Source organism: Strix uralensis, chromosome 1, assembly GCF_047716275.1.
Source record: "Strix uralensis isolate ZFMK-TIS-50842 chromosome 1, bStrUra1, whole genome shotgun sequence".
NCBI classification, from domain to species: Eukaryota; Metazoa; Chordata; class Aves; order Strigiformes; family Strigidae; genus Strix; species Strix uralensis.
The window spans coordinates 138,047,894-138,063,441 of NC_133972.1; the positions used below are offsets into that span (position 1 = coordinate 138,047,894).

General features: G+C 39.7%; 1 protein-coding gene across 1 annotated transcript in view; it reads right to left on the reverse strand.

Annotated features, from left to right (window-relative positions):
* The window catches only part of SLCO5A1 (solute carrier organic anion transporter family member 5A1), an 80,921-nt gene that overhangs the window by 21,831 nt on the left and 43,542 nt on the right, over positions 1-15,548 (reverse strand). Inside the window, exons 4-5 of the mRNA XM_074882674.1 lie at positions 12,904-13,068; positions 7,877-8,075 (exon numbers count right to left, since the gene is read on the reverse strand). Of these exons, the coding sequence (XP_074738775.1) occupies positions 7,877-8,075; positions 12,904-13,068 (364 nt within the window). The remainder of the gene's footprint in view (positions 1-7,876; positions 8,076-12,903; positions 13,069-15,548) is intronic.

Genomic DNA, 15,548 nt, shown 5'->3' on the forward strand with positions numbered 1-15,548 from the left:
GAGATCTAGTTTAGGTCAGAAGACAGGGCCATGTAGTCTGTCATTTGCATGTTTTTCTGACTCTTCATAGCTAGAGTGCATGGTAGCTAAACAGTGAAGAAAGTTGGTGTTTTGAGAACACAGTTTTGAATAATTATTTTTCTTGTGGGTTTTATTACAGTGGTACCAGAACCCTTTGGTGTGCCATTAGCTTAGTTTGAAAGGTTACTCTGAATACTCCATATGTCACCTTTCACCAGTGTTTCACAGACTGTAAGATGCTGCAGCTCGTGGCTGTAGTCACTCTGGCCTCAATACAGAGGGGCACAGCTTCCGGATCCTCTCTGAAGACGTTGGATCTGCCTAGCTCCATGACACAATGCTGTCCTTCCTTCCTCTTCCTGCCTGATACTTTTAAACTAGGTGACAGTTTTTTCACAAATAGAAGAAAAAGTGTCCTTCATTGCATCATTTATCCAGTAGTTCACTGATGAGATATAAAAACCCAGTTCCAAAGAATATTGAAGCAATCCATGCAAGGTTGAATGTGATAAAGAGGAGAGGTTGCACGAGCAAAATACAAAGGCCTCTTCCAGAGACTAGAATATACGTATGAAAATCCCCAACTTCAGGAGAAGACTGTGCCCTTTGTCTTCTCACACCTGAGTGGTAAGTGGAGCTATAGACAGCATCTTATTTCTGCTTGAGGTCCGTGTGCAGTCCAGTCCAGCCCAAATCTCTGAGAACAAATGCCAGTATGACCCCTGCAGAATCTCCAAAACCAGATAGAGCTAAGTACTGAGCAGTGTTGCGGCATGAGTATTTGTACATGCACTGTAAGCAAAAATTTTGCCTTGGGAATTATGTTGGTATGCACAACCTCTCCACACCGGGCACTGCAGCGTAATATTGAATTAACTGTGCTGCCTTGTTTGCCCTGCTCTCAGTATTGCTCAATGGCCACTGCTGTTTAAAACTAGCTCAAGTATCCCTGCTCTAAGCAGATCAGTAGATATCCAGGGAATTTTAGCACCTCCTCAGCCAGGCAGGAGCTGAACCGGAATCTGGACTGGGTTTGTGGCTGCATCCTCAAGATTCTGTACACATGCTCACAGACTGTCATGGCTGCAGAGTCCCATGAGGGCTGCTGTTTGCTTGGCTTCACACCTGTAATGCGTGGGCAGGACCACTGTAAAGGTAAACAGTTGGCATCAGACTTACTTCTTTCCAGCTACCCCACAGACCACAGGGGATGTTCTTCTGCTCCCGTCTTCTACATCCGACTAGATCAGAGGCTCGGCTTGGGAGCCACTCTACACCCAGCGACCATCACCCGTGTCGTCCGTCTCCTCACCTCCTGTCGTTAGTGACACTAAGCAGTACGACTGCTGCTTAGTGGTTTCCACTTGACTCATTTTTAACGTATTTATACACCACTATTTGATTTTGCTGAATATGCTTGTCTTTCCAGCTGGGCACTTCTGCAGCCGATCAAATGTTACTAATTAGCTCTTAAATATTTATTGACCATCTATTGATCACACAAATCAGGTTCACAAATTTAGCTCTTGGAGCTACTTTACAATTTATGGTCTAGCTGGATGTTAACCAAAGCCTTTCTGAGTGTTTTCTTTCTTGCGCCACAAACAAACAAGGCACAGTTTTAGAAACAAGTTGCAGCTTGAGCAGGAAATTAAATATCCAGGGCTGATATTGGTTCTGTCGCCTTCTCAGCTATCAGCTGAAACTTGTTATTATATCACACTGGATTCCAGAAAGCAATATGCAGCAACACGCCATATAGCAACAGGCAGACTTTTCCAGTAATCTCTCAACAGAACCTTTTCTCTGATGGAAAACACCAAATCATCAAAACATTCCTCAGGAACATACTGATTTCAGCAGCACAGTGACAGAAGTTTCTCACACCAACAGGAGAGACAGCATTTTTGGAGTTTCACAAGCTCCTCAGCAGCCTGCTGAGCTGGATGTCCCAGATGCCTGAATACCTGGGTTAAGCAGGGACTCCCCAGCCTGCCTGGGAGACCCTCATGCCCACATCTTGGCTGCCAGCAGGGCTCTGTCACCCTGCATACAGACAGGTCCAAGGACAGCCCAGGCTGCTAGGAAAGGCACAGCTCAGGTTCCCCTCTTATCCCCTCCATCACCTAAAACCCTTCTAAGCAGCAGATGGGTGGTGGTGTTCCACAGGCAGGAGAGCCCGCACCCCGGCTCCCTCTGCTTTCATAGCTAACTCACTTCAGCTGTGCTGCTGAACATTACCGTGACACAGAGGTTAGGAAATCAGCTTAAAAATAAAGGCAAATGAAATCAGGCATGCAAGAAATGAGAAGCATGAAACTGGAAACTGAACTGAGACCACTGTGATAATTTAATCTCAGGGGCATTTTTTTGTTTGCCCCAGAAGAAGCCTTAAGTTTACAGATACGCAAAGCAAATACGCTCAAATTAATAACAAGCTACTGCAAGCTGCGTCTCTCCAGCTTTCATACCTCAGCAAATCACTGTAAGGTTTATTTGGGAGATTTTTTTTGTTGTTTACAGCAAATGCCTTGCACACAAAGAGATTTTTTTTTCATCCTTTCAAGAACATGTGATACACAAAATCACCTATTAACTCTGTTTTCAAAAGCTCATTATCAGACAGTTGTAAAAGGTTCATGCTTTCATCTTTATTACCTTCACTGTTTACTCATTGTTCACTCCTCTGTCAATGATGGGAAACTAATGAAAGATGAAGGAATTCAGATGCTGGGGACATGAAATCTCTACTGACACATATCTGTGTAACCCCATTTTCATCACATGTGATCCACCATATAGCACATATTGTAACAGATTTCTGTGAACATAGGGGATCATTTTTTCTTGAAGGTATGTATTTTTTCAGCAGTAAGCTGAACCAAAGTACTCTACTAACCCTGCCTTCTGACACTGGGAGGCTGCCTACTCACCACAAAGGAAAACAGAGCACTGATCCCTGAATTACTGCACAGAACATCACAGATTTACCTGCATCCATCAGGAAGAGCAGGCTCTTACAGAAATTGCACCAAAGCTACTAAGTCCTGCTCGTGAGCTAGCCTGTGGGAAAAGCAGCTTAGTTTCAATGCACCCACTGCTGTAGACACACAGGATGTCTGAGGATCAGCTGTCCTGCTTGCATCAGTGGGTGCAGGTGCTGTCAGCTTGCAGCGCTGCTTGTGCCTGAGCTGCCAAGGACACATGTCATGCAGGAGCACACTAACTGAAACTAGCCCCAAATGACAGCATTTCCTGAACTATTCTTTCAATTACAAACAATGATGCCGCTCTTTTCATTAATAAGATTCAACTGTATGTTTGTTAAATGTGTGTGCTGAGACAAAACCCAAAATCCCACCTGACAAATTCCATTTGTTCACTTCTCAGGGGGACTGTTCTGTGTCTCCATGACACAATGTTGGTAAAGCTATTAAAGAGGAGACATGTATTAGATGTGACTAAAGATAAAAGGGACTCAGTTCCTAATATTTTGTTTTCTAAATCCTGTTCTCCTCTCCAACTATTAGTCTGCAGAAGGCTTGTGGTATAAGAGTAAAGTAAGAAATGGGAAAGTATAAGGTAAGATTTATTGCCTGGAGTTTTTAGAGCTGTAACCTGTTATTTCAGACACCCAGCCTTGGACTGAAATTTCATCATGCTGGCAGTCAATTCACATATATTGGAAAAAAAGGTGGACCTTCTTTCCCATGAGGCTACAATCTAAATGAAAGGCAGTTTAGAATAAATCAAAAACCAGTGCCTGACTATATTTTGGTAACATCTAAACAAAGAATTGTTTTGCACATGTTTTATTCATATTTATTTAGATCACTGTAGTAACCTACAGGACCAAGGAAACACAAAGGAAAGGAGATAACCCCTCACCACATAATTTCTATAATCTTAATACTGGGCTACATAATAAAAAGGATTATTTTAATTTGTTAGCAGCATTTTTGGTTTGGTATTGAAGGACATTCTGGATGGCAGAGATCTGCAGTCTCCTTGTTGGCAAGCAGCTGGAATCACAGCAATGATGCAATTTTTGTGTAGCTGTCAAACAAGGGACCCTCTCACTGTGTTAGCTGGATTCCTTCTTTGTTGTTATTGTTCTGATCCAATTAGTCACTGCTTTCAAGTTAAGGGATCCAACTGGCTGATTGGACTGAAAGAGATACAACAATAACAGAAACCCAAACTGGTTGTACAAGAGGAAGAATAGAATTTATTTCTTTTTATGTGAAGTGCCTCAATAAGTCAACTGCATGCTTTAACTAAACCTTAATTGCACCAAAACAACAGAAAACAATCAAAAGGGTCTGTTTTGATTCATCACATACCAGAAATGTGAGAGATGGAACAGAACTAATCCAAGAATCTGTCACTATGAGTAAGCTCCCCATGGAGACTGTTTAACTGCCTTATACCACAAAACATGGAAAAGACGTGTCTACAAACAACCAAGGCAGCTGCTATTTCCCCTTTTTTCAGCATTGGTGAGGCCACACTTGCAGTGCTGGATCCAGATCTGGGCTCCCCAGTAAAAGAGAGACATGGACATACTGCAGAGTCCAGCGAAGGGCCACTAAGGTGCTGAAGAGACTGGAGCATCTCTCCTCTGAGGAAAGGCTGAGAGCTGGGACTGTTCAGCCTGGAGAAGAGTAGGCTCAGGAGGGAATCTCCTCAATATATATAAATACCTGAAGGATGCAAAGAGGATGGCACCAGGCTCTTTTCAGTGGTGCCTGGTGACAGGACCAGAGGCAGTGGGCACAAACTGAAACACAGGAGGTTCACTCTGAATGTCAGGAAACACTTTTTCACTGTGAGGGTGACTGAGCACTGGCACAGGTTGCCCAGGGAGGTTGTGGAGCTTCCCTCCTTGGAGATTTTAAAAGCTGTCTGGACAAGGAGAAAATTCACTGATTCAGGACTTCCCATTTGGATGCTGGTTATGGTGCAAGAGAAGGGATGTCGTATCATGGTTTGACATAAGGCTCCTTACGCTGTGTTCAAATATCAAATGTGCCTTCAGAGACAAGGCTGGGGCACGGAAAAACAGGTTCTAAAATGCTGAGATGGATAATACAGAGGTGCCCTTGACCTTCCTAATAACAGAACTGCTGATGACACACCAGCAATGACAAAACTGCTTGTGCCCAAAATAAAACAGCAGAAAATCCTTGCAAATGTATTCTAATGCCTCCAGGTCCTATCCACTTCCTCGCAGCTGGTACAGTTAGAAAAATACTGAGTTATGAAACATATTAAATTATGAAATATCATTGCCTACTTTGCTGAGTACTGGTATACACATATATCTATGTTAACTAAAACCCAGCTTATCCTTCTCCTCTGTACTGGTTTATGGGTTTGTCTATCAATGGAAAAAACCTACCTTTTAAATGTAAAAGAAAAGTACAGTAGAAGTGAACATGTTTGTCCAGAGAAGATTCTCCTGCAGTGTATGTCTACACTCCCCAATGCAGCTGAGGTCTCTGGGCTGCTGCTAGCACAGGTAGCTCAGACATCAGACCCAGCACAGCCATGTTAAGGTAGTGTTATCATGCAAGACATTTAGGCTGAACCAAGTAGCTGTACTGCTTCTCCTATCCAATCTAGCCTTTTGAACTGGCTTTGATGTCCATATGCTGCACTGCATTGGAACTAGGGAATAAAGTATGTGTTTTATTAAACCTCAAAATGAAACCATGTTTTTTTGTTACATGAACAATAACATTCTTTGATGTCCGAGTTAAGGAGTTGCCTGCTAAGGAAATGATTTGAAGCTATCAAATGACTGACCATGAGGATTAAGAGAATGCTTATCATGTCAGATATTCAAGATTAATTTATGTGTAGTGCTGCTTTTTTATTGCCATTTTGATAATAAATTTAGATTTGATCACTGCATTAAAAAAATCATACAGGGCTGGCACTGCAAACTCCTGAACCATGCTTTATAACATGCTGGAAATTCTCAATTTCTGATGACATTATAGTCTAAGCATACTGATCTTTATATCGATTTCAAAGAGTTGATATACCTCAACACTTCTGAGAATTTTGCCATTACCATCTCTCACCTCTTTTCTCCATAAGAACAATTAGATGAAGGTGGTAAAGAAATAAGGCTACTGCAGATTTTCAGAACAGCTGTGAATAGGTGCCTATTTCAATTCATGCTACATATTTACTGCAAATGGTATTATTTACTGAAAAAAAAATTATATACTCTTACAATTCCGGTGTGAAGGGTATGTGTTATGTAGCAATAGTTTACCTTGTCTTCAATTTAGAAATAGTTTTAAATAGCACTTTTTCACAAAGAGAAAACTACAGCCTTCTCATTAGCTAGGCAGGGACATTCTGACTTGCCACAGAGTTCAATTAATTTCTATCTGAAATTTATGTTTTAATTCCTAATAATTTTCATTTCTTCATCTATGCCCACAGGCTGCCACAAACATCAATAGAAGGTGGACAATCAAAGCATTCCACACCCTTCTCATCTCCATTCTCTGCTTCTTCAGTCCACTATACTCAGACAAGGATATATCACCATGCTACTCCCTTCTATAGTCAGCCCCTCAGTACCAAGCTTTAACTCTAGGTATTAAGAATATAAAGGAGTAAACCAGCTTTTCATCAGCTCGTGACTTTCAGTTGCTGGTTTTCCTTGCTCTAAGATTAGGGTTTGACAGCAATGTAGTAACACCCAGCAACGTGCAATGCAAAATATTGTCTTTGTTTTTCGCTTGGCTTGCTCACTGCCTCACTGTAGGGTTTTTCCCCCCATTTGATCATCTCTTCTCATGCTCCACACTTCTACACTCTCCTCCAAACCTCAAAAGATTAAGAGTCCAGAGCTGAGCCTTAAAAGCAAGATATTCAAATGGATCTGATACCCAGCACCTGGCCATAAATAAAAGGCAGACATTGTCTCAGATTTGAGAGAAGACAGAAGTTGTCTCAGAAGCAAAGAGAAAAATATTGCTTCAGATAAGTTTGCACTCTTCAAACACTCTGTTCTTGTGTTTAAGCTACATGAAGAAGACAATTTTGGGCAAAAGCTAATGAACAAAATAAGAAAGAAAATAAAAGCTCATGATCAGGCTTCTGAGGAATTACCTTTCAGTGAAACACTTTCTCACAACTTTTACCAAACTCTCCTCCTTCCAAATATCCCTTAAGAAATGCCCTTCCATGAATTTCCTAATGTCACAGACTAAATCTCTCACTCCCAATATCTTCCTACATCCACACTTTCTTTTTCATGGCAGACTTCTTCATTCTCAATATAACTTTAAGGGTTATGATCTTGCTGCTGTCTTGATAATGACCCAGCAAGTGCTGGAGGGCATTCATACAACTAGTAAGGGGTCCAGAAGCAGCACACACCGCTAATGTCAATAGCACATGCCCAAGTAATTCCTCACAAATAGGGACTGTAGACTTAAGACACTATTATGATGATAATAAACAAAACTACTTAGAAATAATCTTTATAATCCCTTTAGTATTTTCACAATTTTCATGAGCAGAAAATATTCTGAAGCAGCAACTAAATTCTGAGCGATCTACAGAGGATACTATTCTTATTTTCCTGTAAAGATCACTGAAGTCTGTTTTAATGCATTTTCCCATCCCCTGAAAAGGTGAGTTATTACATAAGTGTCATTATAAACTAGATGTAAAACCAAAGTAGCATGTGTGTATATCACAATACTCACCTAATTCTCATTTGAACATGTGGCTTCTTCAGTACATCAGCCATCAGCATTTTTTTAATTTCTTTATCAGGCTTATTGGAAAAAGCTGGTTTTGCCACAGATGATTACAGGATACTTACCCAGTTGTGTAAGGTATATTTATTCCCCCTAGATTAATGCTTTCACATCCAACAATGAAGAGAGTTGAAAAGCACAGCAGAGATACACCACTGCAGATCATAGCCAATTTTGCAGACTCTCTTGCACCCAGTTTCAGTTTTTTTATAATGTAGCCGCCTAGGACAATACCAACACCAGCACTTGGCACAATAATCACACCTGCCAGGAAGAAATTCAAACAACATTTAAACAGGACCTATAGAAATTGTATAAAACATAAATATTGGTTTCATTCCCTAATTAGATGACTGCAAATGCTGCACTAAGATCTCCATTGTCTGATTCTCTGCTGGCAAACTGAGTCAGAATTTTCAAACCTCTGGAGTGTTGTCAAAGAATTAATAAAAGCCTCCTTATGATATTACCAGCAGCCAAAGCACTATAAGAGAACTATTGTATTTACAGCAGAAACATTGCTTTGTATTTATTTTAGAATGAGGAGAAGGGCTATGTATTTCTTCAGTTTAACTACTGAAAATTTGAAGAAATCCAGATTTGGACACAATTTTTCCTCTTCCTACTCTCATGATTAATTCCAGTGAAGCACAAATGCTAACCTCAGGAAGGACCCCAGAATCCTGCCCACCTGGGAGTGCACACATGAGGCTGGCTGCAAATTCTACCTTCCGGATACTTTACTCAAGCTGAATAGCACTTCCCTACATCAGCACCCTGATTCACCTCAGCACAGTCACGTGGAGCAAACAATCAAACATGATTAAAGAAATTAAGATACCAGAATTAATATTAGGGTAAATTTAAGACACAAAAGACATGCCTATGAAATTTCTGTTGCTCTGCTGTTGCAGTTATAAGGTGGTAGTTCATCATCACAGCACCAGGCTGTCCTCGCTTGTCAGGGCCTGAGGTGATGTTAAGCCAACAAATGTCTTGCACTTCTTTGCTTCCCTTGGCTTTTGCTTCTCACTGACATGTGAGAAGGTCTTTAAATTAGGTCTTTGCTAATAAAGATGCATTCCACATAAATATGGAATTTGAACAACTTTTGGCAGCTGTATCTACAGAGAAGGAGCTAAACTTTATAATCCAAAATCTTAAAGATGTTGGTCAGCTTTTTAAAGAAGCCTGTAAGACTATCACCTGCAAATATCTTTAATATTATTGCAAAGCATTCTCATTCCCTGCTTATTTGTCTAAAGGTGAAGAGGACGTTATATTTATCAAAATGTTGAGATTGTGAAAGTAAAAGGAAGAGCTAAAAATAGTTGCTACCTTAATTAGACTGCTATCATCAACAGCATTATAAAACAAAAGGTCATTTCATGAGGAAGATTCTTAATAATAACTCTTCACAGAATCAAAACTAGTCTTTCTGCTAAGAGCAGAAATTAAATGTGTAAGTCCTTCTAAGAGAATTAAATTATTTTCATAAAGCTCAAAGCTGCTATCTCTCTCGAGCTGTTATAGCTCTCATTTCAATGACTGAATATGAATGAAGGAAAGAAATAATGCAAATCCTTTCACTTGCACTGAAAATGTTCTCTCTGGGTGAAAACAGTAACTCAGCCATCTGAGTCAACCAGGCATGCCCTGCTTTACAAAATCTATGTCAGAGAAGCCCACAACCACACTGAAGGCAGACTGGGATCACTTGCAGTGCCTTCTAAAACACCCCTGTCAGGTGAACCAAATTCCACAGACCAAATCTGTGGCTATATGAACTAAGGATATAGCCCAAGGTAAGGGCTTACTGTCAATAAATTAACCTCAGTATTTTATTATTCTTCCTTTCACCATATAGCTTAACTTCAAGTTCTTAACCTCTTTTGGACCTGAATTTACCTCTTCTTTCTTATTCTCTTGAAGGCATGGATACTGGAAAAGTCTTTCACTAGAACTAAGACTCTGTGTGTCTCTGTCTGGTACCTTGTCAAAACTAAGCGTGTGAACATTTTGCTGGGCATCAGGTTAGTGGTTCTTCCATTAGCAAGTTATACTGTGTTGCTGTTTTCATCCATCCTCTGCCACACCATGAAGATCAGAACATTAAAAATGAGGAGAAGAACATGAGCAAATTGCCTGCCAAGGCTTGCTCTCAATGAGGAGGATGGAAAGGCAAAGGAAAGCCTACACAGAAGAAATATAAAGACAAATTCCTCCATGCAAATTGGAGCTGGGGATGGAAAAACTCTCTCTGGGAGAAACTGGAAGGGCAGGAGCAGATTTCACTGTTTTTGGTGAAGGCACAAGAGAGAAGCACTCATTCCCTTCAACATGTTAGGAAGCCTGACAGGTTCTTTTCCCCTAAGCACAAACTCTCCATCCTTATGCCCCTCTCCTTCCACAGGGGACATGAAATCAGAAGTGATGTACTGCCAAAGAAACACAGCTACTACAGTGCACTTCCATATAAGCTTCCAGGGCAAAGAAAAGCATGTACATCTAATCAGGACATGCATTCTTATTTTTCAAAGGCATTTAGAGGAGTAAAGCTTAAGATCTGATACTAAGCTGTTGCACTGCACTCTCCTTCATTTTATAATGACAGTTTGGCTTACAGGAATTGTGTGTGTGTTAAATACACTCCAGGGTAAAGTCCTCTGAGGCAATATTGGCTTCCAGTCAGCAATTTCCAAGCTTTGTCCTTTTTGCTGTTGTCAGGATTCTGCAGCACTTGAGGCTTTCCACAGCAGCAAAAGATGATCTTAACAGCTACTAATAGTTTGGGAACAGAAAACTGCAGTATCTGCTAAGCAGGCTACACTTCCAAAGGGAATACTACCATGGAGATTTTCAAACCAATTCTGTCTGGGATACATGTTATACCTTTTCTAAAACTAAAGGTAGATCCAATGTTTCTGTAACCATTTTAGAAGAAGTTACCCAAACAGTGCTTTATAATATACAGTGTGCAGTTCTTCCAATTACAAATTATTTGAATTGTTACTCTCTTTTTCACAAGTAGATCTGCTAGCAAAGCACCTGAAATTTTTACCTGGACTTGTCTAAGATCTACCTGTATCCTAAAGTCAAAGTTCTTTCTTTTTTTTTTGGACTTATATAGCCTGGAGGCCAAATGCCACCTGCTCTGCATGTGGAAAACAAAACTTCAAGCAAGACAAGACTGCAGCACAAGCTGCACATGTTCAATACATGAAGTTTGGCACATGGCGTTTTTGCTGATGATTAATGCCAGGTTTGTTTAAAAACAGAAAGAAATTAAAGAATTGCTGCTTATGAATTGAGACGGAAAATGACCAATAAAAACTTTACATCAGCCACATGAACAGATTCAGCAAGCACATGTACTCAGCTGGCAATATATACATATGAAGTATAGCTGTAATAATATAAATAACATGTAAGTCCTCCTTTTGCTAACCAGAATTTTGTAAACTGGACATGTCTTTTACTAGATTAGCCAGTAGCAATCTAGTACAGAATCTCAAAGTTTCCTTTTCCCATTTTTCCTACAAAAAGAATTTATAAAATAGGTAATAATTGTTGACTTTAATACTAAGTTTAGGAGTTGGGGTTCTGGAAGCAGTGCTCATAGCCTGAGATATTTCCTCATCTTCTTCTGGTTCATTGTAACAGTCTTTATCATGTACTTTATAACATGAAAACAACAGTTATTAATAGCTTCACACTCTGAACAGGGTCACATAATTTTTTCCTTTTTTAATGTACTGGCTGTTGAATATTTTGTCTGGCAAGAATGTTTCTGGTTTATCCTAAGAACGAAGCAAGTTATGGAGTGGCAATCCCATCAAGACTTATCACAGTAAAACTCCTATGAATGTGTAGCTATCCTAAGCTTCAGACAGAATCACGGTCCCATCAATCAATATTTCCTCCTTGTACACAGAACACAGGGATTTCATGCCCTGAAGAAAATCTCATCCCAGCAAGCTCTCAACTAGAAGTCACCACAGGGTGCTTGTCTGAAGTTTCCCCTCCGCACTCTAGAAAGACTCCTTGTGTTTCTTCCAGCCACTGCAGGTGACAAATGATTCCCATGTGAGGTCTCTGCATCTTCTCTCTTTCTTCTGCTTTTTATCATTTCCTTGACTGACGCCCCTGAGCAGCTTCACTCCATACTTCACCCCTGTTCCCACAACTCACACCCCACTCCATCACTCCTTCCCAGGTGCAATATCTGGTAGTATGGGGGAGAAAAGAGATAACCTGCCCAGAAATTTGCAGCTATTCTACATGGGAAGCACTATGGAGAAGTCAAAAAGATGCTTATAAAGACAAGTGTCTTTGATGCAGCTAGGAGAGAAGGGAGATGATCTGCGTGACATGGGCCCCAATTCTGCACAACATTTTGGCCCCTTTCCCTATGGAAGTTCTCATCTTTCTCTCCTGCAGAGCTGTAAGAAGCTTAAAATTTTGTGGTTTATAGTTCTGTTAGAAGTTGGACTTGGCTGTACGATGGTGCGGCAGCAGGGGAAGTGATATACATGCAAAAAAGGGGTCTCAGACAGGTGAGGGAGGATTTGGGGAGCTCTCCTGACCAGACTTGTTGTGCACTCAGTGTTAATAAGTAAATAAGGAGAAAACCACCAGCCTGAAGGGGAGACAACTGAAGGATGGGACAGAAAAACAACCCGTCACTGGGGAAAAAAGAACGATGAGGATATTTTAAAGATCAAAGAGGAAGCAAAATTCACAGAAAATAAGAACAACTTTAAAAGACCTTTTAAGGTGCACGAATTACAGTAATGCCTATAGGTTTTCTAACTTGGTTTTGTTGCTTTTTTCCCCCTTGAAGACCATTAACATATCAGAAAAAGTCTGTCTAAGCTTATGTAAAAAACCCCAGGCCTTTAACAGTATAAATGGGTTCATATTTTACTAAACACATAGAGCAAACATCAAAAAACAGCCTGAATATCTAACCAAATGCACAAAACTGGATCCAACCACCTGTTCTAACAAGCACGTTTTTGGTTTATTCCTACACTGATTCATTTCATTAAAGAACACCAACCCTTGCAAGGTTACACTACGCTACACTTACCAGTGTAGATGCTGGCATTGGAAGCTGGGATGCCAAACTGTGACTCGATGAACTTGGGAATGAAGGTAATAAAAGCTGTGACAATGGCACTCTCAGCTGTGTATGACAAACTCACAAAAAGGAATGTCATGTTGCTTAAGATCCTGACAGCTGCTCTTGGAAGCTCTATAAAATGACAAAAATGACAAACGAATGTTACAAATAATAAGCGAGAAACAAAAGCAAACTGAAACAAAACAAATTGATTTTCTTTGAGATGGACTGGCAATAATGGCTTGCTAGCATCTGGCTACATTTGCTAAGCGGAAGGGAGAGTGCATTTTTGGTATTGCAGTCTTTGCTGTCTGCTCTTACCCTATCTCACTGCATTGCCCTGGGGCTGCAGTCCCACTTTTCACAAACACAACTGAGGTCTGTTTTAACAAAACCATCTGAAGAAACAGGCTCTACATAGTAACTCTATAAAGGAAAGAAAAACAGCTATAAAATGTAGTGATTTTGGAATTATTCTGATGTCTTATTTTGAAATTTTCCATGAGATAACACATATCACACTGCTGAACCAACAGTAGAGTTTTGCACCCCACAGGAGGAAAACAGATCACATGCTCCCCCTGTAACTCTCTGCTTCAAGGACCACGCTTAGAAAGCTGCGATAATACTATAATTTGGAAAGCAAACCAAAAGATTTTTAATTAAACATTTTTCTACACGATTTTAAACTATTTACAATAGATGCAAAGCATACTGAAAAAATTATGTCAATGATATCAATGAATCTCAATATATCTTAGATACAACTCATTTAATATTCTCAGAAGGGATAAAACAATCAGTTAAAAATGAGAACACATCATTAACTTAAATTGAAAAAGCATTCATAGATGTTGCAATTATCCTCAAATCAAACATCAAAAGCCCATGAAATTCAGCACTGTAGTTAAAAGAAACACTTAAATACTTTTAATTCAGACCTGTAGTGACATCAAATTATCATCACAAGATGATAATAACTCTATTCAAGACTTAATTTTTTCAGATTAGATGGCATGATTTTAAACGTGTTTTTTTTCCTTGAGGCTTCTACTGAGATCAGATCTTCTGTTCAAGTATTATATCTAACCTACTATGGTCTGGGCTTTTTCATTTGCTTTTCACTTCATACAGAAATTGAACACTGCTTGAATCAAAGCCCATCGAATTCAATGACAAGAGCACAACATGTTGAGTAAGAACTCCTGGGTGAGAATTTTATTGATGTTAAAGGCTGTCAAGTCAAAAATCTGTCTCACTTTCTCCGCTGACTCCAGTAGGTTATCTGTATAAAAGCAAACAGAATTTAGACTCTTGTCATGTTAAAACTTGTCAGGCTGCAAATTAGCACCTAAGTTTCTGACTGCATCCACTCTTAGCTTATGGCAGTCATCAAAATTTATACTGAATTCATTATGAGTACAGGGTTTATAATTTTAATGTAGTCAAATGCTTTCTTGCTGCCTCTATGAAGAAACATATTAAATGTTAAGTACAAAATTTGGTGGAAATAAGTAATAAATTAATCATATTAAGAAGCACTCATATATTTGAATCTTAATGTTTTCTACCACCTACAGTTTTTTTTAAAAAAATGATGTGGCACTGTTTGCAATAGAAGAACAGAAAGAAAGAAGATAACAGGAGTATGAGACAATATAATATCAACATGAATATATGGAAACTGTAATGCAACTGTACACCTTCAGAAACTACATTACAGAGGCAAGTACAAAGATGAAATAGCATCAGTATTTATTGGCAAATATACTGCATGTTTAATATACAGCTGATCAAAATTTATCTCGTTCAAAAAGAAATGAAAGAGAGAAAAAATGAAAGATCTACAATACAATCAGATGTCAGCCCTCAAACCTCATCAGCTTTAGCTTTGTGTCTACTTTTGGGTTGGCTTGTGTTGGGTTCACTGACGGAGGATTAAGATGCAAAGAGAAACCAAAGGGCAAGAGCCAAGATTCTTGAACCCAGCTTTTGCATCATATGCAGTTTAAGAAAACGGCTGCCATAAGGCTGCAGCCAGGCAGCTGTAGCAGGATTTTCCTGGGGACAAGGTGCAGGATTGAGTGTTTCTCCCCCTGCAAAGAACCAAGAGGTTAGGACTGTGCTGCTGCAGCTGTGGAAAAGGAGCTCGGAAACAGAAAGAGGGGGTGCCAGGTTCAGTCCTGCTGGAAACAGCTATCTGGTGACAGCTGCTCACCTGTGCTGAAAACATGTGGAGGAAAATAATAAGATAGTAATTTTCAGAAGACTGGACATCACAGAGAGAAATATCATTTTGTCAGGTTGATGAACTAAGTGCTCTTTGTAGAAACGAACTGGAAGTACTTGGCCAAGAGTCGAGTCCAAGATCTTTGCATTATTTTAAAGGGCCTGGTCCAAATATCATAAAACCTGGTAAAACTGAGCTTCAGGAAAATGACTGATTCAGAATTTTTGATCTAAAGATACTGAAGAACTAATTAAGTGAAGAACTAATTAGGTAAAGAACTGCAGAGCTAATGAACATTTTGCTCTGATGTTCATATATAGAGCTGTACTTTCTGTTGACTCCTACTTGCATCTCATCTGAGCACTCAGTCTAAAGGTCATTA